The following is a 24,127-nucleotide window of genomic DNA, read 5'->3' as shown; positions in this document are numbered from 1 at the left end:
TTTGATATAAAAATTCTGCCGAATCATTTATAATTTGAAGGTCGAATTGTAAACTCAGCTCAAATTTTTATCTAACAAAAAAAAAACTAAACTCTTTGGTGATTAAACAATTGCATTGGTGGATATCCCTCTGTTTCAAAACAATTTTTAAAAATAATTATCATTGTTAAATAACTTTATAAATTTTAATGCATATTTTATTTATTACTAGTAACAATTTTAAGATATCAATAAATATTTATTGACAATAATTATTTTAGAATTACTATTATTTTATAAATTTAGAAATTATTAAGTTTCAAAATTTCTACATGTTATATATTAATTTTTTTAAAAATTCGTTCGAAAACAAGTATATCATAGTTATATATTTGTAGTATATCTTCTTTATTTTCATATTATTTTAAGTTTTTTCATCCATATAGATAAATATTACCACGCAAGATAAGTATGCATCAGGCAATCTAAATCCAAATAAAATAAGGCATTACTATCTGAAGGAGAAATATCATTGACACCACCTGGAAAAACAAAATCAGTTTGTTTTCCTCAACAAACTTGAATCAACTAACACAATCGTGGACCGTTTACTGTATCAACCTATCCATCTAACGGTTAAAATCAAAAGCGTATATCACATTACAATGCACGTCGCCTCACAGAATCAAAACCCCTTATTCTCGTTTCATGTTTACCTTTTACGGCGACGAGGCTCTCCGTGTGCGCGAAAGCTGAAACCTTCACGGGGGAATACGAATCAATCTCACGAACCCAACTCTGATTCCGAAACTCGAAACCCTTTCAACAAAGATCAGATTTTTAACGGCAATGGAGTCGGAGCTAAAGGATATGAATCCGAATCCACCGTCGTCGAGCAAAGAGGACCTCCCCTTGCTCAAATCGGAATCCGACGTGTCCGCCGCCATCGAAGAGCTCGACAAAAAGTTTGCGCCTTTCGCGAGGACGGACTCGTACGGGACAATGGGTATGGGTCCTTTTCCGACGGCGGAGAAGGTTAAGCTCGCGGTGGCGATGGTGACGCTTGTTCCCGTGCGGTTTGTTCTGGCGATGAGCATCTTGCTTTTGTATTACTTGGTGTGTAGGGTGTTTACGCTGTTCTCGTCTCCGTATCGTGGAGGAGAGGAGGAGGAGGAGGAGGAGGAGGAAGGTGGAGGGGTTGTTCAGGAGGATTATGCTCATATGGGAGGGTGGAGAAGGGTTGTGATCGTGCGGTGTGGGAGGTTTCTTTCAAGAGTTTTGCTTTTTGTTTTTGGGTTTTATTGGATTCCTGAGAGCTGTCCAGATCGAGATTCAGCAGCTGATTCCAATCCCAAAACAAGTTCTTCTGAGGTAGCCTTTAAAGTAGTAGACTTTGTTATTAGCAGAGATGGTTTTGGTGGCGTTTATTGTTAGGAGAGGTTTGGTTGTTGTACAATGACATTAGGATGGTTCTTATCTGAGGTATAAGCCAAGTTTCATTACGTGTGTGAGGAACTTGTAGCCTTGTGGGTGTGGATAGGGAACCTTAAAGTGTCAGACTTTGTTGTAAGAAGAGATGGTTTTGGTGGCATTTATTGTTAGGAGAGGTTTGGTTGTTGTACAACTTATTGGGGACCTCTTTTTTTTTTGCTGAAATTGATTGAATCTTTCGTTCACACTGATGGATTGGCGTTTGTTTCTTATCTTAATTCGTTACAGATTGCTCAGAATGGTGAAACTGATAAGGAGGAACCTGAAAGGCCTGGTGTCATTGTGTCTAATCACGTGTCGTACCTGGACATTTTGTATCATATGTCTGCTTCTTTCCCAAGTTTTGTCGCCAAGGTTTGTTGATAGATGTATGCTTTATGGTACTTCTGTTAAATTACTTTCTGAAGATCACACTTTTGAGTTATCTATTTCCGGCAATGACATTTACATTTTATCTGTCTGTTGATTTTTTGGTGCTGAAGAGATCAGTGGGCAAACTTCCTCTGGTTGGCCTTATCAGGTTAGTTGTGAATGACTTCATCTAAAGTTCTTAAAACACTCTTTTGCATCTCATCACTCTATTGTTTCTGTTATTTGTATGTATCCATTATCTCAAACTTGGCTATACTATCTTTTTCTGGCAGCAAATGTCTTGGTTGCGTCTATGTTCAGCGAGAAGCAAAATCACCTGATTTCAAGGGTGTCTCTGGTATGTTGTTTTTGCTTCTTTAATTAGTCTATGCTTTAGCTTCTTACTTGTTCAACAATCTTTGTATTCAACCACTGTTTTGTATCTTTCCAGGCACAGTAAATGAAAGAGTTAGAGAAGCTCATAGGAACAAATCTGCTCCAACTATTATGCTTTTTCCAGGTTCATTATCTTTCCTTCATACTGATTTATCAATCAAGCCCATCGTTTTTTCCCTTACACTCTGATTTGGTCTCACTGCAGAAGGAACAACCACCAACGGAGACTACTTGCTTCAGTTCAAGACAGGTGCATTTCTGGCTGGAACTCCTGTTCTTCCTGTTATTTTAAAATATCCATACGAGCGTTTCAGTGTGGCATGGGATACAATCTCCGGGGTGAGTATATTTTTATATAACAAAACTCTCAGGTTTCCTCAGAAGCTTTGGCCTTGAAGTAAAATCACCCTTTCTCGTTTTTTTTCTCCAGGCACGCCACATTATCTTCCTTCTCTGTCAATTCGTAAACCATTTGGAGGTGATACGGTTACCTGTATACTACCCTTCACAAGAAGAGAAAGATAATCCCAAACTCTATGCTAGCAATGTCCGGAGATTAATGGCCACCGAGGTAAGTAAAACCTAGAGAGACATGTTATATATATATACTTTTGGTCTTGTATGTTATTGTTTACTCACTCTTGTTGCTTGCAGGGTAACTTGATTCTATCGGATTTGGGACTTGGAGACAAGAGGATATATCACGCGACCCTCAATGGTAATCTCAGACAACTCCGTGTTTTCCATCAGAAAGAAGAATGATTTTTTTTTTTTGACTGGTTTGACAGTGTCTGTAACGTAGTAGTCATTTTACCAAGAAACTAAACCTCGATTGTGATTGAATAATGGATCTGTGATTTATAATAAACAAGCTCGAGTTTTCTCTCATTGTCTTTGTTAACTACAGTATTTGTGTTTTAGTCAAATAAAATCAGTAAAAGAAGCTGTGATGGCTGGGATGGACATGTAAAATACTGAAGCAATCTCTTTCGTGTTGGTGCAGGTTTGTTTTGCAAAAGCTAGCTAATATGATGGACTCTCGATATTCGTGGTCCGTAGATTTCATTTATTCATAGGACACAAGGATTACACTTTTAACACATATACACAAAACATATCTCTATCTGTAAATGATCATATCTCATTTCTATATTTTGTATTTTTTTCTGCCTCTATCTCCTGCTGATGCAACTTTAGACACACACACACACTTAAACAGTTCTTCATCCTCCTGAGAACTTGAATGAAGATCATCCCCAGGTTCAAAACCTTGCAGAGAACTTGACTCAGAATATATAATGTTGTTCTTGATTATTATTTGTTCTAACAGGAGGAAATAACAGCAGTAGCTTAACCAGATAATAGATGGTGGTAAAGCTTCTTTCCTCCCTTTTTTATGGACAAACGAATAAAAACATATGATAAGTTACTAGCTAGGGTTCTTCTGGTACTTCTTCTTCGTCTTGTTGGATCATGTTGACAAGCATATCAACTTGCTCTTTCAGCATTGTGTTCTCTCTTTCAATCTCTGTTCTCTTGCTTCTCTCTTGTAGCAGCTGAAGTTGCAAATGCTCTAAGCAACGTGAGTCCTCTTCTAGCTGCTCGTTTAACCCATCTATCTCTCGATCCTGTCCCACAATCTCCTTTTAATCAGAAAATTTTCCAGCAAGAAGAAAGAAACACACCAACAATCATTTACCTTTCTGTTCATTTCTTGGACAGCGATTCTTCTCATGCTCTCAACCACATCGACATTCACCAGCTTCCTCTTCTTACCGATCAACCACCCTTTAGGATAGTTTGCAGACTCGAAATCAGGCGGTGGCAAGAGGGAATCAGCATCTGTAGGTCGCTTTCCGTTCAAGTTTGTAATGGGTTCGAGTGGCTCAAACAGAGCTTTTCTTTTTTCAGACAGAACAGGAGTTGTGGTCATTGGTTCCCCAACTTTCTCAGTTTCCATTGCTGTTGCTGTCTCATCCTTCTCTGGTGTGAGTTCCATAGCAGCTTCAGGTGCCTTGTCTGGATTCACAGATGCTGTAATAAAAGTTGCTAATGCTTTATATTCCAAACGTGCATATAACCGGATCAAACCGAAACTAAAGCTAAAACCTTTTAATGTTCCAAGCTTAAGACAGAGAGAGATGAAGTGAAGAGACTAGTAACAAAAGCAACCTTTCTAGACTCTAGATCTCTGAACAGAGACACTTTGAGAGAACAGTTCACAGAGAGATAATTTTCAAGAATGGCTCCTAACAATTGATAAGTTTCTGTTTAAAGCCTAAATCTTTCAGACCATAAAAATGAAGGGACAGATAAAAATTACTAGAAAACAAGAATCAAAGGAGAACCTGATCTTTTTCTTGACTTCCACGCGATCTTGGTGGTAGAGACAGGGAAAAAACCACCGACAAATCCATCATTAGCTGTCTCCTTCTTCTTCTTCGTATTCTCTCCCTCGAATCCATTCCCTTTCTCCATTTTAATCTGAAAAAGCTTCACAGGAATGAAACAAACACACGGCTTGGAGAAAGAGAAGCTGAAAGAAGATAGCGTACACGAGAGAGACAGAGAAGAGAGAGAGAGAGAGTTGAACGGTAAAGGGTTTGGCGTTTCGGTTACGACTAGGAAAGGCTTTTGCGTTGTTCTTCAGACTTGTTGTGATATGTTTTTTTCTTTTTCTTTTTTGAGGTATATTGAAATAAGAATTGTGGAGAATAGTTGTCTGATCGTTTACTTGTGCGGGGACCCTTTCCCTCTCTTCTTCCTTTAAGCTTGTTTTTCATGCATCCTTTAAAATCTTTTTTTAAAAACCATAAAACATAATAGTTTGATTTTCCATACCGCTTTATATACATCAAATAGAGGTGAAACCATATAACTCTCGTGATTTTTTTTCTCAGCTATTGTTCTCGATTTTGTTGAATATATTTCGTGATTTCCTTACTTATAAATACCTACTAATCTTTCTTTTTTAAAAAGAAAAAATTGACTGATTTTACGTTATCATTGGCAAGTAAATTATGTTATAACGATCTTTAAAAGCTTTTATTGTGTATGATCACACGTCTAATCCACAAAAGTCTTCTCCAGGGATTAGTTCTTGCAAATGATTAAACAAACATCTGATTACTTTTTAGTTTTCACAATCAATGACCAGCTGAGAACTGTTCAAAGATTTCGTCCTTTGATTTCTGTCAGAATAATATTCTTTTATTATTTCGATTATCGTAAATCTAGTTACCACTTCTTGTAATTTTTTGCGCTAAAATTATTAGTATAACTTTTGTTGTCTTTTTACATAATATTTAGTAAATGATAATATAAGAATACTACTTTTTTGAAACACAATATAAGAAGAGTTACTACATTTGATGTATTTTTAGCATAAGAACAAATTATTAATATTTGGTAAAAAAAAATAAAAATTGGAAGTTGCAAAGAGCATATGCCACGAACGAAGGCATCTTTCTTGAAGTTAGTAATTTTCTCGGGATGTGCGTCTTATTGTAATTTTGCAAATATTCGGTAAACCTACTTTCTATACGAATCTGGGAATAATCTAAAATGTATTAACGGGCTCAAGTCTTACCTTTTATATAAAACCGTCATCTCATGTTGGGCCTTGACCCATTAGCCTTATATTTCACTACCCAAATAAAGATTGATATACACACACACAGTGCCGTTTCGAGAATCCATAAAAGGAAACCGTGCCGTCGGCGTACCTCTTCCGACAAAAACCAAACCGTAAATATCTTATTTCCCCCGTCTATCACTTTTGGTCGGCGATTCAGATCGTCGCGACAACCTCAGTAGTGTTTTTCTTACTAGAGATTTATATCGTTAGATAAATAAGCTAGGGTTTCCTGATATAATCGGTAAAGGTTCTTACTTTATGTTGGATTCCATCCATATGGGTAGGCACGATGGTTCCTCCGAGGAAGACGAGAGAGTGAGAAGAAGTGATAGAGAGAGAGGTCATAGGGGTAGTAGTACTAGAGTCACAGCTGATAAGCCTTCTCATGATAGGCAAAAGAGTAGGAGAGAAAGCGAGAGGAAACAAGGTCTCTTAAAGAGAGATCGGAGGGAGAGAGACTGGTCTGATAGTCAAAGAGGCAAGCTGAGAAAGGAAGTTAAGAGTGAAGTTGCGAAGCCCAAGTTGCCAGAACTCAACCCATCTGATAGCAATGCTATAGCTTTGGGTAAAACCGGTGGAGTTTATATCCCTCCGTTCAAGCTAGCACGGATGATGAAGGAGGTGGAGGACAAGAGCAGCGTAGAGTATCAGCGGGCTGGTGAATAAGGTTAACGCAAGCAACATCAAGAACATTATACCTGAGTTGTTTGCTGAGAATCTCATCACTGCCGTTCGTGTATGAAGTCTCAGATGGCGTCTCCTGGGTTTACCGATGTCTTTGCAGCTTTGGTCGCTGTTATCAACGCCAAGTTCCCAGAAGTTGCTGAGCTTTTGTTGAAAAGGGTCGTTTTGCAGCTGAAGAGAGCTTATAAGCGTAACGACAAGGTTTGTCTTTTTTGCTTGAAAGTCATTTTGATTTTATATGTGTCATGTTTATGCATTTATGTGTTTTATTTTGTTTTTGCCAGCCTCAACGGCTAGCTGCGGTGAAGTTTATAGCACATCTAGTAAACCAGCAAGTCCCTGAGGAGACCATTGCCCTTGAACTAGTCTCTGTACTTTTAGAAACCCCTACTGATGACAGTGTGGAGGTGGCTGTTGGATTCGTGACAGAGTGTGGTGCCATGCTCCAGGACGTTACACCAAAGGGATTGCATGGTAAGTAAGTTTTAATCGTTCTATCTGTTGTGTTGGTGAGAGATCTGGTTTGTCATAGTGAGAAACATTAGCCTGCTTGTATCTCCACGACGTAATCCATAAAATTAAATCACAAGTCAATGATTAATGACATGTGCTGATATAATAATCAGGTTCAAAGATAAACGTTGTGATATGATTCTGTGATGCTAGCTCAGAGGAAGATGGGTCTGATGAAGAAGAAGATGAAGAACAAATGAGAATTAGAGACGAGACAGAGACTAATCTTGTTAATCTTAGGAGGACAATATACCTGACCATAATGTCCAGCGTCGATTTTGAGGAAGCTGGTCACAAGTTACTTAAAATTAAACTCGAACCAGGTCAAGAGGTAACTAACTCCTAGAATATACTTTTGCTGGAAGTACACAAGGCTTATAAACATTATTTGTCTAATTCAAATGTTGCAGATGGAACTGTGCATAATGCTCCTGGAATGTTGCTCTCAGGAGAGAACCTATCTGCGCTACTACGGTTTGTTGGGTCAGCGTTTCTGTATGATCAACAATTTCGAGAAGTGTTTCGTTCAGTAGTACTCTATGATTCACCGTCTTGAAACGAACAAGCTGCGTAACGTGGCTAAGTTTTTTGCACATTTACTGGGCACAGATGCTCTTCCCTGGCATGTGCTTGCCTACATTCGGTTAACCGAGGAGGATACAACTTCATCCTCTCGTATCTTCATTAAGATCCTTTTCCAGGTAACTTGAATCGAATACACTTTTCTAAGAAACTCATTTTACCATTTTCAGGACTGTTCTGTTGATTTGGTTATTACCTTTGTATTGATTGCAGGAATTGTCAGAGCACTTGGGGATTAGGCTGCTTAATGAGAGGCTTCAGGATCCAACAATGCAGGAATCACTTGAATCCATCTTCCCTAAAGACAATCCAAAGAACACTAGGTTTGCAATCAACTTCTTTACCTCCATTGGTCTTGGAGGCATCACAGAGAGTATCTGAAGAACATGCCACGCCTCATCATGCAACAACAGAAGCAAGTTGCTGAATCAGAATCAGGATCCGACAGTTCTGGTTCCGAGTCTGATTCTGACTCAGATTCATCGTCATCTTCTTCTAGTTCTGATGAAAGCGACAGAGAGAAGAGGAAGCCAAGAAGAAGATTTTAAGAGGTTGTATTGTTAAGTCACTTCTACCAAAATTCTTCAGATTTTTCAATCTTGTTTTGGTTATCCAACTCGAGTAAACATGAGAGAACTCAATGAGCAAGCATCTGGATCTGTTATTGGATAAGTTGATGAACAAGACTACAAGAGACTACACTAGCTAGACAACTAAAGGTTGAACTGAAAAAATTTCTTCGTTTATTGTCAGTTAAAAAGACCCTTGTTATTTACAAATTGATCTTTATTTATACAACATAAGAAGTATACAACAACATCATATGTAAGCTGCAGGTTCTCCGAGCTTGTTTCATGATTTTTTTGTTTTGATTTTCAAAAGCAATGTTAACAACTCCAGTGTAATTATTGCCTCAGTTCCTATTTAAACTGGTTTGCCTTTGCTCATTTGCTTGTAACCTATAAGAACGCTTGATTCAATCATCTGTTTTAACGTGATCCACAAAACAAAAATGTGTGTTGCGTGTATTGATGAGAATCATGAGATATTTTGAGTCGTGAAAGTATCAAATTGTGAGGGAATCTTTCTTGTACATTTGTTCTTCGGATAAGAAGGCTATACCATCAGTCCTTTTTAAAAAAAATGTCGGTGTCAATCATCTTAAATTTTTTTTTTTTAAAAACAAATGGTGGTTTTGGTCTGCCCACAGTTTCTAAAACATGGTTAGTAAAGAAAACAGAAATGAACTTACTTTACATCTTAAACCCCACCAACCTATCAAACAAACATCTCCATTATCTTTCACATTTTTTTTTGTTAAAACCACACCAAATTTTAGACTCATCAAATGCACAACAGCTAAATGGTTATCTTTATTTAGAGGAAAAAAAATGTTGTAAACAAAATAGTAACAAAAAAGTAGGAATGGATAATGTTTTTTTTATCTGTATTGTTTTTTAAAAAATAGTAAAAAAAAACACTTGGCAACCGGAAGCGTTATGGATAAGGACACTTTTAGATAACAAAAAAAAAAGTCACCGTTTCTCTTCTTTATATATACGATTCCGCCTCTCTGCCTCTCCCAACTCAATCCACGATTCCAATTATTGAACCTCTCTAATTTACTTTAATCACACAAAAAAAAAAGAATCTGGTTTTTGCTTTGTAGAAATCATTTTACTTTCTACCACCTTGTATCTAGAAAATTTGAAAAACATGACTATTGCTTTAACGATCGGAGGAAATGGATTCTCGGGTCTATCCGGATCTTCGTTTTCATCATCTTCTTCATCTTTTCGGTTAAAGAACAGCAGAAGAAAAGACACGAAGATGCTGAACAGAACAGGAGTCGTCTGTTCTTCATCTTCTGTCATGGATCCGTACAAGACCCTTAAGATCCGACCCGATTCATCAGAATACGAGGTTAAGCAAGCTTTCAGACAACTCGCCAAAAAGGTATTGACTTTTCCGCAAAAGATTCGATTTTTCATGGATTTTAATGTCTGGGTTTCTCAAATTTGACATCTTTTGTTGTTGTTGTTGCAGTATCATCCTGATGTTTGCAGAGGAAGCAACTGTGGGGTAGAGTTTCAGACAATCAACGAAGCTTACAATGTAAGTGTTGTCTTAATGATGACTTATCATTTTGTTGTTAAAAGTCAAAGTCATGGTATTGATCTTGTTTTGTCTTTTTGTCCTTTGAAGATTGTGTTGAAGCAAATAAAGAATCAGATGGAGGGAACAGAGGAGTTTCAGCCATTCGATGTGTATGATGAGGGATTCAACGGAATGAATGATCCAGATTGCGACACGTGGGAGGAATGGATGGGATGGGAAGGTGCAGGGACCAGAGACTACTCCTCTCACGTCAATCCTTACGCTTAAAGTTGAGGAAATGATTCGAATGCACATAAATGACAACATAGAGACTATAAGGAACGATGTAAATACATGAAACTGTCTCGTGAACGGTACTTAAGATGTAAATAAAAAGTTATCTCTCTTTCATCATGTAAATCTCAGCGTTAAGCTTAATGAAAATTATCTCAACGTAATTAAAAAAGATTGCACAACTTTAATCCATAGAGAATGTTCCGTTGCAATACCTGAAGAGATACACAAAAGAGAAACATGACTTTGCTTTTTTTTTTTTTTTTTTTTTTGTTGTGCAAACTCAATCTTGATGAATTTAGTATTACCTGTTGCTAAAACTTTGGACAGAGTCTGTAGCATCAAGAAGAGTGTCACTTGCTTTCTCCAAAGCCATGTAAAGCTCTTTCCCTCTCGTTACACGTGCGATGGCCCACGCGTTGTTCTTTGCTCTGATGCATATCTCCATGTCTTTCTCTTCCTTCGTGCGGCTCTTTTCTGTATCCACTGTTTCCCTTAGCTTGTTTACTGCAAGTAAAGTCTCCTGCCAACATTCAATAGACCTTTTTTGTCAGTTTGGTACTCTTATGGAAGAGAGTTTGTCACCATATAGCAGAGAGTTCTATCTTACCTTTGCTAACGTTGCTACCTTCCCCGACGGAGAAGCTCTGGAAACTTCCATATCATTATCAACTAGCAAGTAACGGTAACCGCTTACATGGTAAGCGTTCTCACCTCCCCAACCTTTTGACAGCTTCTCTTCAACTTTCAAGATTTTCGCAGATGCCTGGCAAAATACATGTCAATGATCAAGAGATGGAGCCCGGAAAATATTCTACAGTGAAAGAGAGGGAAGCTAACGTTTTCAGTAACTTGGTGCTTCACGAATGAGATGTCTAGCTCTCCATTAACAATGGCCTCGGTAGGCACCAGAAGAACCAAGGTGAGACATTTGTGTTGATAGGCTAAAAGATGAACTCTCTCTTCTCTCTGCTGTAGCCAGATCGTCGGTGTCGCGTCTTTTCCCCAGATATCGGTTACAAGAAACCCGTCTTTCCCTTTGGACCACTTGTTGTGTTGTAATGGTCTAATAACACGACCTGCGTCATTACCGTTTCCTGAAGGCAGTGAATCACTTGAAACAAGAAGTTGCGGTGAGGTAGATCTAGAAGAGGTTTGTGATAAGCTAGTTCCCTTGCGTAGATATGACCATGAACTCGTGCCGGAAGATAGCGCGTTTGAGGTCAGTCTCATTACAGAGAATGTAAACAAGTCCACAGTATCATCCTGACAAAAAGAGAAAGAGATTAAGATTCTTATAGACACAACAGTCTTGGGTTAGAACATTGTGAAAACATACAGGCGATAGAGTTGTTGACACCAGTAGGTCATGAAACAGAATCACAGAGTGGCATCGAAGGGTCCCAGCACATGAATCTAGCACTCCCACGAGAGACTGTACACGTAAGAGAATACTAGTCACAGGAGTGAACAACTAAGTATGCTACTGTGAGGCCAAAACAAACCTGAACTTCAAGTGCCGCGTCCCTTGCTAAAGTAAGCATCTGAACTGTACCACGCTCTTTCAAAGTTTCACGGAAGGAAGGCAACTGAAGTTTCTTCCCAACAGAAAGATCTGACATACACAAGAGAAACCTTTTTGATAAGAGATATAACACAGGGATATAGTGTGCTGGAACTGGTGGTGATATTGTGTGCTTACCATTTAAATAGTCTGTGATGAAGGGATACAAGTGAGATCGTATAAGCCCACCAGATGGTTCTTTATCAAGCAATGACCTAACTGATCCGTGGAACATAACAAAGAGGGAATGGACTTCCTTTAGCACCTTCTGCAATGCATCAACCCTCCATATGGCTTCAATCTCCTTATTTTTCTCTACAACCTGACAAAATCTAGATCAAACTCTACTCCCCTTATGCATATGAATAATGAGAGATTCAGGATCCAAAATGGAGTTGACAATGATGTACCATGACCATCCATATATCAGGCTCGGCTTCATGGAAAATATGGGAATGTCTCTCTGCTTCTATTACCTCACAAGCTGCCTCTGGGGAGAAAAGTCTGCATTTTTAAATTCCATAAACTAAGTGAACATGATCCACAGTGAGACAAACCAATGAACATCTGAAAACAAGGGAGTCTCTAGAAACTGACCTAGTAAAGGTGATAAGCCCTTCGCTGAGGCCGATAACAGAGAGCTGAGTGGAGAAGGTTACATCAGGAGGATAGAAGAACAAGATCTTGTCAAGCTCCTGTCCTTCGTTTTGTCCTCTCCTCAAGTCGAACACGCAAAGTTTAAGGCTTTCACCATTAGAGCTCATGGACGCCATTCCCATAGCTTCTAAGATCTCATAAAACCCCTTAAACACACACACAAAACAAATGTGTTATCAGAAATCAATCAGACAATACTACGACTCTCTGTCTTAAGAAATTCATAAAAATTAAAGCTTTCTCAGCTCAGCAGATACGTAATGCAACATCATCATCATTAAGAGAATGAAAAATGATCACCACAAAACACCATAACTCTCGAAATAAAGTTACGATTTTGAGTGTTAAGATCATCGAAAGATAGATAATTTGTAGAAAGCTAATCAACCTAGTAGGAAATCTCATAACCCATTTAAGATTATTGAAGAAAAACGAGAAATTGAATACCTTGAGAGATGAACCCTAACAACAAAGTCCAAGCTTTGAACGACCTCCAATTACAGAACAAGAATCACAAAAAAAAAAAAAAGAAGATGATAAAGGACTTAGATCTGCTAATCGAAACTCGTTATAGGAAAGGATCGAATTTTCATTAGCAGAGGTTAACTGGTCGGTCGAAATAGTTACCGGGTCAGGATAAAATGATTCGGGTCAGTATTTAGATTTACGTCATCCATACGTCACATAAAACCACTCCTGTGTAGTATTTTTCTTAATTATTCTGGTATCAACAGCAGTTAATAAAGCGGTTTAGTGACATTAGTCCTCTACAAACTCTTTTTACTACTCTGTTAAAAAGAGGTACATCGATGATAACTTGGAGCAATTAACATTTGTGTTTGAGAAAAACTTTTATTTATTCAATATAGAAACTGGAGTACAGTGGAATGATAACGTAACTGAACTAAATAAACCACACTGGCTCAGACATTGATGAGTTATGTTTGTATGGAAATGGAAAACGCTGAGTGAGTGAGATCGATCATTCACGGCATGTATCTGACTAGAGTCTGAAAATGGGCTACTTGTCAGAGGATGGAGATGGAGATGAAGAGAGACGAGCTTTTCTAGCTTTATCAGCCTTTTCCATGTAATCTTGGTGAGACCGATGGTTGTTTGATCCTAAAAGAAACAATAATTCAACAAAAGGGTTAAGCCCAAGGAAGAAACCACAACTCACATACATAGCCGACAAACTGTTGAAATATATGTGATCCATGAGAGAAAAAGCAGGTCTACGGTCCTAACAAGATTGTGACTCATCCTCAGACATCATCAAAGTAAATTTACTCAGTCAATCTATCAATCAGTTGATTCCATTTGCCAATAAATTTGAAGTCCAAAGCTTATGCTGTTATCAACTTATCATCAAAATCATTAATCTAACAGCTTATGAGTTAATCAGTACTGCACAACGTCATACTCCTCAAACTACCATCTAGCCATCGATATCAAAAATGAAACATTTCTGGGAAAAATCTCGACTTTTCGCTCGTTAACACAAATAAATCTATTACTGATCACTCGAGTAAACAGGATAACATTGTGATCACGCAGATGCATCTCTATAATCCTAACAACATAAACATTTCAAAACTACATCTGTTAAGTCATTCTATCAATCAGTTGATTCCATTTGGCAGTAAACTTGAAACCCGAATCTTATTATATTATCATTAAATCACAAATCTAACAGCTAGCTTATCAGATACGGCACAACATTATACTCTTCCAGTTACCATCTTCAAGATGAAACATTTCTGGAATAAAAATCTCGACTTTCCTTGTTATAATCACTTGTTAACAGAAACCCAGTTGAACACAATCTAAAAGAAAACGGACCTCGATTCATAAGATACCAAGGGATGCCGAAGATGACGGTGAATATCCCGATCCCTGCCAAAACGTGCTTCTTTTCTCCACTGTACACATAGTGCTCCATCTTTGCCCTAAACCCTCCTCCTCCTCCACCCAAGCTTGAAGCTCCATTGCCCTTCGTCTCATTCCCCATCTCGATCTCGATCTCGATCTCGATCAACTTCAGTCAATTTCTACCAATCAGATCTTCTCTTCTTCTAGGGTTTATTTAGGAATTGGATTTCTTCCTCCTCGGAGGTTTTACGACCACCTCGAATGGGCTTTCTTAAGGCCCATTAATATAACCAAATTAATTAGCCCATTGCATGTAAATAGAATTTATAACTATATTATCGTATATCGCTTTTTCATTTTTTTTTCTGACTAAAACTTTTATTGAATTATATATTAAAGTTATAAAGTCAACTACAAAACATAAATTATTATATAAAGTATATATCATTATTTTTTTTGCTAAGAATGCTACTAAATGTGAAGAGATGTAAAGGATGATTACATTTCATATATAGTTACAGTTGAAGAAAACTGATACAAACTCCAATTGCTTGTGCATGGTATAAGTTTTGTGATGTGACGTCGATCCTTGATGTGACTCTTGAATTTACATAGTAAGACAAACCTTGGAAAAATAGGGGAAGAACTTAAGGCGAGTCTTTAAGTCATTCTGAATTCAAGTCCAAGACTTTGTCATGCTGTTGTGATAATATGACTTTACAAATCAAGAACTACGAAGAAGAAATGCAAAATATGTTTACTGATTGCTATGAAGAAGAAAAGAAGGTGAATAGTGTAGAGATACAATTTCTTGAAGAGAGTAACAAAAACACAAAGGTACGAGTGGATATGACTTATTGAATTAGTCTAACAATAGTTTAGTTGTTCTTCATTTGTGCATAGTTACGTGTGAAAGACGCTAATATGGTTTGACATGCCTTGGTTGAATCTTGTCTTGGTTTGAAATCAATGGTTTGTGTGTTGATGATGTACGAGGATGAAATGTACAAGCTTTATGAACAGAAACTTAAAAACAAAGTCATCTTGTTTGAGGTTTGTTTTAGGCTAACTGTGCTTTCAATTACGGTCTTAGGTATGATCAGTTATGAGTTTTGATCTTTGTGTTTGTTTTTAATTATGTGTCATGAACTTGATGAGAATAATGATGATGATGAAATGAGGGTGATGGGCCTTGTAGTTGTGGAAGACTTCCTTTCCTTATTCATAGAATCAAGTGCGGAAGTAGTAAATACATAAAGTATAGAAAATGCATACACTATTCATAGTAAGTGGATGACTACGCCAATGACATAATTGGAAGAGACAGAATATCAAGAAGAGCTCAAGACTCATGAGGAACTATGGTCAAAAAATTCACCACAAGCTGAGGAGATCACGTTCTAAGAAGAAGGTCGAAAGAAAAATTGGGAGTGAACCTACTTCCATGGAACTTCGGCGAAAAAAGAGAAACCACACTCTCTAATATTGTATCTAAGCTCCATCCAATAGTGCGTAGAAGGAGACAACTAGCTCGTCCTCGGGTCGCATGATCACCATACATGTTTTACAGTTTGTTGGTGAATAGTAAGATCTAGTTCTGGAAAGTAAACCACAAATGCGAATAAGTCTATATAGTTTACATCTAAACTATCAAACTATATGTTATGGAAGATCCATGCCTACTGTGAGAATATGCAATTACAAGTTTTACTTTTGAAATGACAAACAATATGTTTGATAGGAAAGCCAAAAAAATGACCAACTGACCATTTATAGCATATGGAGGGAACGGAATGGGCGACGACACCAGAAGCCGTGGTCTACGACATCGCAGATGACGCGTCTTATTGATAAGACAATGCGCAATCGCATTAGCTCTCTTAAGTATCGCCGGGGGCACAAGTTGGAGGGCCTTCTTTGCAGATGGTTTGAAGTGTCACCTTGACTCTAAGTTTATTTTTGCAATTATGATACTTTAGACCTCTTATTCTTTATTAGGCCAATTCTTTTGTAAATTTCCCTCTGATCAATAAATATGAAATTTCATCAAAAAAAAAAAAATGACCAAATTTCTTAGTTATCACAAAAACTTATGACAAAAATAGTACGTAATAAGAAAAAGTTAAAATATCATTTATTAAAATGACCAAGTTTTTTTTGGGTAAGAATGTTAGATTCATGGTTACTATGTTGTTCAGTTTCTCTGCTTCTTGGTTTACTATATTGTTTTGTAGAAAAATTAAAAGCTTGGTAAATTGACAAAGTTATTCTAACCTTAAACTCTACTAACACCCATATTGGAGAAAGATGAAAGTGAAAAGCATGGAGCAACTTCTTCGGTTTCCATAGATTCGAAGGATTTAAAACTCTATTCATGTATTCCAATGACAAAGAAATTGCTAGAGACAAAACTTGAAAATCTCAACACAAAATGGAGGACGATGATGTCATCTGACTCTGTTGAATCAAAATTGGTTAATTATGAATCATCTGACTTTTTTATTGTAAAACATTTCTCACTGTAGAGGTTTCACCATCTAGAAGTGTTATGGTATACGAACCAATGTCATGGCAACACTCATGGAAAATGGTGTGAGTAAAGAAGGAATCAAAATCAACAAATCCTTGTTGTTCTTTGCTGATGATGACTTCAGCAATCGGCTTTAAAATATGTTCAAACCTGGAAAAGAAATGTAGTAAGAACTAAATTCTTAATATGGTTTAAATCAACCTTTATGTAAAGAAGTTTATATGTGCACTCCTCCATTCATTGTCATAAGCTAAGGATCTTTGAGAGTTGTAATACCTGATTTTGATGTTCTTGATATAGAGGAATTGATCTAAATCAGAAGTTTCTCATACCTAAAGATATAGATGTGAGTCATGTGACAATGTATTGGACTATTGGGTAAAAGATTGAGACGAGCAAAGAGGAATTGGTTTAGGAAGTCATTTAATAATTAGTACTACATATCTTGTTTTTCTACTCTTTTATTCTCAGCTTGTGTTATTTTTTGTACTCAAAACTGATTTTACAGTTACATGGAAAATGCAGCTAGAGCTAGTACATTTCTTTTCTCTACGGAACTGTTGTTGAAACAACTATGACATCATTTGCCCTATAGGCCAAAAGTAATGATATTAAAAGGAATTTGTCAGTGGACTAACTTAAAACAAATGTCTTGGCGTGGATTAAATTAATTAATAGTACAAGACAAGAGCCAGAAGACATTCCTGACCTACGTTTAAGTACTGTATAGTAATCATTAAGCAAGGGATATACTTATTTTAAGTCGATGAATCTTAACTCTAATCTTGGACGTTATCGGGTTACGATGTTTGGATCCGATCTGATGAAACACTCACAGCAAAGTGGCCAAGGCCAACAAAAGATACTTGTCAAATCTAACCGTTTTCTCCGGGTCGGGTCGGACTGCTAATTAGAAAAAGAAGCGAAGGAACCAAACGATGACGTTTAGAAACTAAGACTGGCTAGCTAACGAACGACTTCACTTCATTCCTACTCTTCCTCACTCTCTCCTCCTCCTTAAATTCGATTCCTTTCGTTCTCAATCGGGAAAGTCATCTCCTTTAGGGCTCTCCCAAGTCAAAAAAAGGATATTTTTTTCTCGTCACTGTTCCAAAGATCTCTCTTTTTGTTTTTAGTATATGTAATAATCAAAGCTTACTCATTCCCGTGATCCCCATTGAGCAACTTGCCCTCGCCTTTTGATTTCGCTACAACATTTCTTAACAATGACTTTGACTGATGTTTTTTGTTTGTTTTCAATACTATACTGTATTTGTCATGTCTCTATACTGATAGTGATAGGCTTATGTCTTTAATTTTATCTCAGCCTTGAAATCTTTTCCTCTGCTATGACTTTGACTGATGTTTTTTGTTTGTTTTCATGTTAATAATAGACCAATGTTACAGTGCTTTCCACGATGAAGAGTGGGGAGTTCCCGTCCATGATGACAAGTACGTAATCACTAATCACCTCTCTTTTTTACTTGAGCCTGAGAGATGCTCTTTGTTGATTATAAACCCACCCTCTTATTCGGTTTTGCAGGAAACTTTTCGAGTTGTTAAGCCTGTCTGGTGCTCTTGCTGAACTATCCTGGAAAGACATCCTTTCCAAAAGACAATCATTCAGGTAACTAGAAGTCTAGAACCAAGAGTCTTATGGTAACATCATCTTCTCATGAGCTCGAATCTCAAACTGCTTTTTGCTTTTGTTTGCACAGGGAAGTGTTCATGGACTTTGATCCAGTTGCAATATCTGAACTAACTAACAAAAAGATAACATCCCCTGACTCATTACTATCAGAGCAGAAGCTACGGTCCATCCTCGAGAACGCAAACCAAGTTCGCAAGGTAACTTAATAATCTATAAAACCTCATCATAGCTTGTAATTGTGTGTTATTGACTGTTATTGGTTTTCTATGATTCAGATAATAGTTGAGTTTGGATCGTTTGACAAGTACATTTGGAACTTCGTTAACCATAAGCCTACTCAAAGTCAGTTCCGGTACCAACGCCAAGTCCCTGCAAAGACTTCCAAAGCTGAGCTGATAAGCAAAGACCTTGTTCGCAGAGGCTTTAGAAGTGTTAGTCCAACTGTTATCTACTCCTTCATGCAAACAGCTGGTCTCACTAACGACCATCTCACTAGCTGCTTCAGACACCACGAGTGTATATCCAAGGATGAAGCCTAGTTTAACATTGTGCTGCTTAGTTTGTTGTTATGTGTTTGCATTTGTACATGTGTTTTGTTGTCAAACTAGGAGTAGTTTCTTGATTATGTGAGATTGCTTTGAAAACGATTACTTCATGTTACATATAATAGATTCTACTCTCTTTGTCTCATATGCCAAATTCAAATCTAAAAAAATACTAATAGAATTTGAAACTAAAAAACTATTTTTCGGTCTGGTTCTGTTGATACAATCTTCCGGTGACAGCTGCTGCTAGTGCTGCTGTGAAGTTAGGATCTTTTGTCAAGGAAGAAGCCATTTGCTCAACCAAAAGTTTCTGAACTTCTGGAATATCCATTCTTGATGGGCTAGTTACTTTCTTGGATTCAGTCACAGGCTCAGCCAAACTACTACTTCCCTTGGCTGGTGCAGTGTGACCACCAAGAGAGATGTAGCGGTTTAAGCCGTTGTTTGAATCGATCTTTGACGGCATTGGATGGTTATGTTCACCTTCATAAGTAGCTACCAACACGGACTGATCCTCCACGCTTCTCTGAACCTAAAGACAATACAAACATAATCAGATTAATATGCCTGACAAGCTAATTCTATTGATTTTTTTTTTTTTGTTTCTTAATCTTGATTAGTAGTACCTTCTTTTTGACAGAACAGCTTGGAGCACAAGCACATTTGAAGTAAGCTCTTGGAGATGGGTTGTCTCTAGTCACTTTCTGTCCATATTTCCTCCATTGATACCCATCTTTCACTACCTATAAAGAACACAACTTCTATAATCAATAAAAACATATATAGTTTTTTATAAGATATTTATACCAAATTTACTAGCTAGTTTTCATGAAAAGCTTACGAGGGTAGTGTCAGAAGCTTCGGTCTTGTAATAAACCCTTGAGACATTTTCCTTCACAACAGTCTCTTCTCTCTGCTTCTTCTTGCACAGATACTGACCATCTTGATCCGTAGAGCTACTCTCTGACACTCCACCGATAACCGCAGAGCTAACTGCGTCATCTCTCGCTGGAGATTTGCGTTTCTTGGGAGGACTGGTTTGGTCTCTCTCTGTCATGTTGTTGCTCTTGTTAACATATTCCATCAGCTGTTTCCTCAAGACGTTGTAGTTTTCACACATTAAAGTTAGCATCTCCGAGAGCTTCTTGTTCTCAGCACTCACTCGGTTTAATTCATCCACCAAAGCACTTGTCTACAATGATTCATTTATATATATATATATATATTGTATGAAGTTAGTAACAAGATGTATTAACATATCATAATCAAATTTATACAGCCTAAAATATGTTGTTACAATCAAATTTCAAGAACTCAACACATGAATTAGTAGCAAAGTCCTTTTTAAGTTCATAAATAAAGAAATATATATATATACCAAGTACATATAAAAATCTTTGTGTGCATACATACATATAATATATGTGGGTATGCAAATATCTTTACACATGCAAATATGTAGATATTTGCGATGGTATATAAGAGATATTGATATATACGTTGGTTGTGTTTCAAAAAAAAAAAAAAAAAATGATATATACGTTGGTTCATGATAATGAAATACTAACAATTTTCATTAATTAATGATATGTGTTATTGAACTTTTTTGAAGATGTAAAGGATCAAAAGTACGAGAGAAGCATACCGTTGAATCTTCTTTAACTCGCATACGAGTAACACCAATAGTGAGATCTAGAGAAGTATCGACGAAAGAAGATGATGAAGACTGGTCCATGGATGACTCTGCTTGGATCTTGATTCTTGAGGATGGGTATGTGTATATGTGTGGGAGTTCCTTAAGCTGAGGAAAAAGTTGATAGATTCTTGGAAAGAGTCGATCTTATTGGGTTCTTGTTTTTTACTCTTCTGGAATTGTGGAAGGAAGGAATGATTTTTGATTCTATATATAAAGTGAAGTGTTAAAGAGGAAACTAGGTGGAAAGAGAGACGTGAGCAGCATATGCTTTTTCATGTAATAAACTAATGGACATCCTGATCATGTATGTTCCTTTTTACTTTTAGTCTTTAGACTCAACTCGTCTCTCTCGGGTCCACCACACTCGCACACGTGTTTTTTGTCCAATTCTTATTATCATTTATTTGCTAAATTTAATTAATATCTATGTTCTTGATTTTTATTTTATATTTTGGTGACATTTTTTATTTTAACAAGCATATGGTATATGATTCGTTCTGCAGCTGTCGACTAAATATAATTCTAAAATTATTTCCACGTTTTCCTTACTCCTTGGAGGCAACAACCAAGATGTAAAATTTAAAACGTCTATCATTTCAATAAAATAAACGAATAGAGAAATGATTTAGCAGAGACCTATGCTATAGCCACATGTGATTTTCTTATATAAACTTAACTAAAGCTTGATTCAATACATGCATAATGTATTATTATACTAAATTGTCATGGAGGTTGACTAATAGTAGACCTAAACATTAGACAATAATTATAATATGCCTTACAAGTGTTTCAAAGAAAATGCCTTAAAAAGAAGGAAAAAAATTAGAATGTATGTTCTTAAATACATAAGTAATAATTATGCACTAAGGACCAAATAAATGATCAACTGTTGGTTTATGATACTGAAATGTATAAAAAGCATGCTTAATTTGAAAGATTAATATTTGTTTACGGTTGGCGAGAATAATAATTTGTGCCATGGGTACAGTACTAGTATAATCGCAATGTGTATAGTAATACTATAACAGAGTGCGGAACGTGGTTTATATGTTTCTAATGCGAGTCACTATAAATAATTGGGAGATTCTTCTTTGGCAGTCGTTATCGTTAGTATTTAATTATGTAAACGTGTGCCTTGTTCAGTTGTTCGGTCAAAGTCAAGCCGACACGGCTTGTCAGAAATATATATTGACCTCAAGCATATCCACTAGAAACTTGACTGATCCAGAGATGGAAATGGAATCATCATGTACCGATCATTTTGGACTTTCTGTTGCATTACAATAATATATTCTTTATACCTTTTACATTTCTTTCTACTTACAGTTATTTTATTACTACCATTATCAATTTGGAGTATCCTAGATCTATAGAAGAATCTAGACTAATTTTCAAGGTGGACTTCCACAAATGAATCATATATCTCTTTGAGTATTCAAATAAATTATAAGCAATGGATTCATATCCACGTAGCCACGTAATAAAGTGTAGCAAAATGTCTTCGAACTAATGTTTCTAAACAACCTAAATTCTATCTACCACTAGATAACCATCACGTGGTTTCCGCATACAATTATTTGTAGAGTTCATATAAAAAATCTCATGCATCCAAGAGAACTTATTAGCTTGTATATAATTCGGTACAGTTAAGCGGTTTAGCTATAGTTGATACTTGTATATAAGCTACACTTGTAATCATTTTGTGATAAATGAGATTAAGATATTATTTGGTATTAGAACTCATTTTAAAAATTTAGGCCTCTTTTACGAATAATTTTATAAGATTTCATATGAATCTAGCTAGTTTTAATTAGTTTATTTATGCCTCTTTTATGAATTTGAATCACGCATAGTAGTTTATTGTGTTGTCCTTGTTTTATTTGCCAAGGTAACACAAATTTAGGCCTTGTAAATCCTACAGCTTTCACATATATGATATTCATATTTTAGCAAACGAAAAAGTTTATTTCGACATAATAGTGTTTATACACTTCTAAGACGTAATATATAACGTTTTTGGGGAGAAATGTAATATATAATGTATATTTTATGTAGTACAATTATATCCAAATTAGTTTCTTCAATTTTCAACATACGTCACCGTATAATAAAAATCGACGTTACGACGGACACTTTGTTAGCCAAACCAATGAAAATATTTTTATTTAATTTGTTTTCCAATTTATGTGTACAGTACTTTAGCTATTTGTAGAACAGTATTAGAGTTGAAAGTTTGTTTTACACTTTTCTATTTGTGGTATTATTCTGTATCTTGGACCTCTCTAGAGATGCATTGAACTTAAAGGAACAAAAAAAAGGCTCAATTCAAGGGTTCATGAACTAACAAAGGATCTACAACTTGTGTTGTCTATTAAATAATAATATGTTGTTCTTAATTCCTCTTGCCTTTTTGGAATGGTCTTTTGCTTTGTGTTCTTAGTGCCTATGTTCACTTAATATTACGACCAAGTATGAAAAGTGAAAACCAACACTACAAGAAAACATCGGGATACCGAGGGAAAAAATCGTCGGTATGTCGTCGGAATAACGCTATTCCGAGGACATACCGACGAAACAAGTCATCGGAAACATCTCCTCGGAATTTCATACTTCCTCGGAATTCCGTCGGAAAATTCCGACGGAATTCCGAGGAAACAAAATTCCGAGGAAACTCCGAGGACACGAAGTTCGTCGGAAGGTTCCTCGGAAAATACCGAGGGAATTCCGATGGTCCAATCCTCGGAAGTTTCGACGAAATATTCCTCGGAATGATTATCGGAAAATACCGAGGAACAAATGTTCCTCGGACTTTTCCGAGGAACTTTCTTCCCTCGGAAAATTCCGAGGGAGTGGAGTTTCTCGGAAAATTCCGAGGAACTTTTTCCCTCGGAAAATTCCGAGGAACTTAAAGTTCGTCGGAATTTGCCGAGGGGAGAAAGTTCCTCGGAATCTTCCGAGGAACTCCATTCCCTCGGAATTTTGAAAAAATTTATTTTTTTTTAAAATTTATTTTTTTTTAAAATTAATTTTATTTTTAAAAATTAAAATTTTTAAAATTTAAAATTAAAATTGAATAAAACATAAAATAAAACATAGTAGATAATATTCAAATTTAAATAAAACATTCAGAGTTTTTGGAAAAAAAAAAAACTACGGGTCTTGAATGTTCGGGAACGTCTCGTTCGGGTACATCCTCTTCATCATCTCCATCATCTGCTCGTTCAGCCTCTTCTGGGTCTCATAGCCCGCCTGTTGAGCTGCTATCTGGGTCTCCAACGCAGATATCCGATCATCCTTGTCCTTCAGCTGAGCCGTAAGAACTTCTGGATCAACATACGCATGTGGTGCAGAAGAAGGAGCAGCCGACCGGGAGCGACGACCCAAACCGACCAAACGTCCCTTTTTCTTTGGAACCGACTGAAATATAAATAACCAAGTTTAGATAATTTAAATTGATGATAAAATAAAAATCAAGAAATAATTAAATTGAACTTTTAAAAAAAAAAAACTTACCGATTCAACGATTTCGTTGATTCGAACCCGAGACAAGTTGGTCGAGGCCGTCGAATCGTCATCATCGGTTTGAAG

At 36.7% G+C, this 24,127-nt stretch overlaps 8 protein-coding genes across 12 annotated transcripts; 4 read left to right on the top strand and 4 right to left on the bottom strand.

Moving 5' to 3' along the window:
• Positions 1 to 522: 522 nt before the first annotated feature.
• LOC103830467 (lysophospholipid acyltransferase LPEAT1) lies at positions 523 to 3,392 on the top strand. 2 transcript variants are annotated; one of them, XM_009106256.3, is made up of 9 exons: positions 523 to 1,350; positions 1,699 to 1,824; positions 1,953 to 1,990; positions 2,115 to 2,179; positions 2,273 to 2,341; positions 2,423 to 2,556; positions 2,648 to 2,788; positions 2,872 to 2,935; positions 3,221 to 3,392. In XM_009106256.3, exons 1-9 carry the CDS (start codon positions 829 to 831, stop codon positions 3,238 to 3,240), a joined length of 1,179 nt encoding a protein of 392 aa, XP_009104504.2. In that variant the 5' UTR covers positions 523 to 828; the 3' UTR covers positions 3,241 to 3,392. The 2 variants fall into 2 exon arrangements, with proteins under 2 accessions (XP_009104504.2, XP_009104503.2); XM_009106255.3 differs by lacking the exon at positions 3,221 to 3,392 and having other exon boundaries at positions 528 to 1,350; positions 2,872 to 3,126.
• Positions 3,393 to 3,461: 69 nt separating this feature from the next.
• On the bottom strand, positions 3,462 to 4,996 carry LOC103830466 (protein HEADING DATE REPRESSOR 1). Of its 3 annotated transcripts, none has more exons than XM_033275751.1 (4): positions 4,784 to 4,996; positions 4,566 to 4,701; positions 3,917 to 4,251; positions 3,462 to 3,845 (listed from the first exon to the last, which is right to left on the bottom strand). In XM_033275751.1, the coding sequence occupies exons 2-4, from the start codon at positions 4,693 to 4,695 to the stop codon at positions 3,651 to 3,653; spliced, it is 660 nt and encodes a 219-aa protein (XP_033131642.1). In that variant the 5' UTR covers positions 4,696 to 4,701; positions 4,784 to 4,996; the 3' UTR covers positions 3,462 to 3,650. The 3 variants fall into 3 exon arrangements, with proteins under 3 accessions (XP_033131642.1, XP_018508706.1, XP_018508707.1); XM_018653190.2 differs by having other exon boundaries at positions 4,773 to 4,949; XM_018653191.2 differs by having other exon boundaries at positions 3,739 to 3,845; positions 3,994 to 4,251; positions 4,566 to 4,934.
• A 651-nt stretch (positions 4,997 to 5,647) lies between these two features.
• Positions 5,648 to 8,802, top strand: LOC103831421 (pre-mRNA-splicing factor CWC22 homolog). The gene is given in 8 exon segments (XM_033275752.1): positions 5,648 to 6,504; positions 6,506 to 6,576; positions 6,579 to 6,739; positions 6,823 to 7,012; positions 7,165 to 7,382; positions 7,462 to 7,752; positions 7,847 to 7,997; positions 8,000 to 8,802. Coding segments are annotated over 8 exon segments (1,638 nt in total). The 5' UTR covers positions 5,648 to 6,130; the 3' UTR covers positions 8,182 to 8,802.
• A 406-nt stretch (positions 8,803 to 9,208) lies between these two features.
• LOC103830464 (chaperone protein dnaJ 8, chloroplastic) lies at positions 9,209 to 10,196 on the top strand. Its single transcript, XM_009106248.3, has 3 exons — positions 9,209 to 9,589; positions 9,680 to 9,748; positions 9,839 to 10,196. The coding sequence occupies exons 1-3, from the start codon at positions 9,350 to 9,352 to the stop codon at positions 10,016 to 10,018; spliced, it is 489 nt and encodes a 162-aa protein (XP_009104496.1). The 5' UTR covers positions 9,209 to 9,349; the 3' UTR covers positions 10,019 to 10,196.
• On the bottom strand, positions 10,039 to 12,912 carry LOC103830465 (vacuolar fusion protein CCZ1 homolog B). 2 transcript variants are annotated; one of them, XM_009106251.3, is made up of 10 exons: positions 12,693 to 12,909; positions 12,186 to 12,391; positions 11,999 to 12,092; positions 11,727 to 11,910; positions 11,530 to 11,639; positions 11,364 to 11,459; positions 10,865 to 11,290; positions 10,635 to 10,790; positions 10,333 to 10,547; positions 10,039 to 10,239 (listed from the first exon to the last, which is right to left on the bottom strand). In XM_009106251.3, exons 2-10 carry the CDS (start codon positions 12,365 to 12,367, stop codon positions 10,209 to 10,211), a joined length of 1,494 nt encoding a protein of 497 aa, XP_009104499.1. In that variant the 5' UTR covers positions 12,368 to 12,391; positions 12,693 to 12,909; the 3' UTR covers positions 10,039 to 10,208. The 2 variants fall into 2 exon arrangements, with proteins under 2 accessions (XP_009104499.1, XP_009104497.1); XM_009106249.3 differs by having other exon boundaries at positions 11,530 to 11,910; positions 12,693 to 12,912.
• Positions 12,913 to 13,077: 165 nt separating this feature from the next.
• Positions 13,078 to 14,367, bottom strand: LOC103830463. Its single transcript, XM_009106247.3, has 2 exons — positions 14,088 to 14,367; positions 13,078 to 13,367 (listed from the first exon to the last, which is right to left on the bottom strand). The coding sequence occupies exons 1-2, from the start codon at positions 14,254 to 14,256 to the stop codon at positions 13,267 to 13,269; spliced, it is 270 nt and encodes an 89-aa protein (XP_009104495.1). The 5' UTR covers positions 14,257 to 14,367; the 3' UTR covers positions 13,078 to 13,266.
• A 1,883-nt stretch (positions 14,368 to 16,250) lies between these two features.
• On the top strand, positions 16,251 to 18,979 carry LOC103830461 (probable GMP synthase [glutamine-hydrolyzing]). The gene is made up of 4 exons (XM_009106245.3): positions 16,251 to 18,099; positions 18,191 to 18,274; positions 18,366 to 18,495; positions 18,574 to 18,979. The coding sequence occupies exons 1-4, from the start codon at positions 18,029 to 18,031 to the stop codon at positions 18,835 to 18,837; spliced, it is 549 nt and encodes a 182-aa protein (XP_009104493.1). The 5' UTR covers positions 16,251 to 18,028; the 3' UTR covers positions 18,838 to 18,979.
• Positions 18,917 to 22,971, bottom strand: LOC103830462 (probable WRKY transcription factor 40). Its single transcript, XM_009106246.2, has 4 exons — positions 20,489 to 22,971; positions 19,685 to 20,035; positions 19,470 to 19,586; positions 18,917 to 19,375 (listed from the first exon to the last, which is right to left on the bottom strand). Exons 1-4 carry the CDS (start codon positions 20,576 to 20,578, stop codon positions 19,040 to 19,042), a joined length of 894 nt encoding a protein of 297 aa, XP_009104494.1. The 5' UTR covers positions 20,579 to 22,971; the 3' UTR covers positions 18,917 to 19,039.
• Positions 22,972 to 24,127: the final 1,156 nt, after the last annotated feature.

Source organism: Brassica rapa, chromosome A07 (genome assembly GCF_000309985.2).
Source record: "Brassica rapa cultivar Chiifu-401-42 chromosome A07, CAAS_Brap_v3.01, whole genome shotgun sequence".
In the NCBI taxonomy this organism is placed as follows: Eukaryota; Viridiplantae; Streptophyta; class Magnoliopsida; order Brassicales; family Brassicaceae; genus Brassica; species Brassica rapa.
This window is presented reverse-complemented; position numbering and strand designations above follow the sequence as displayed.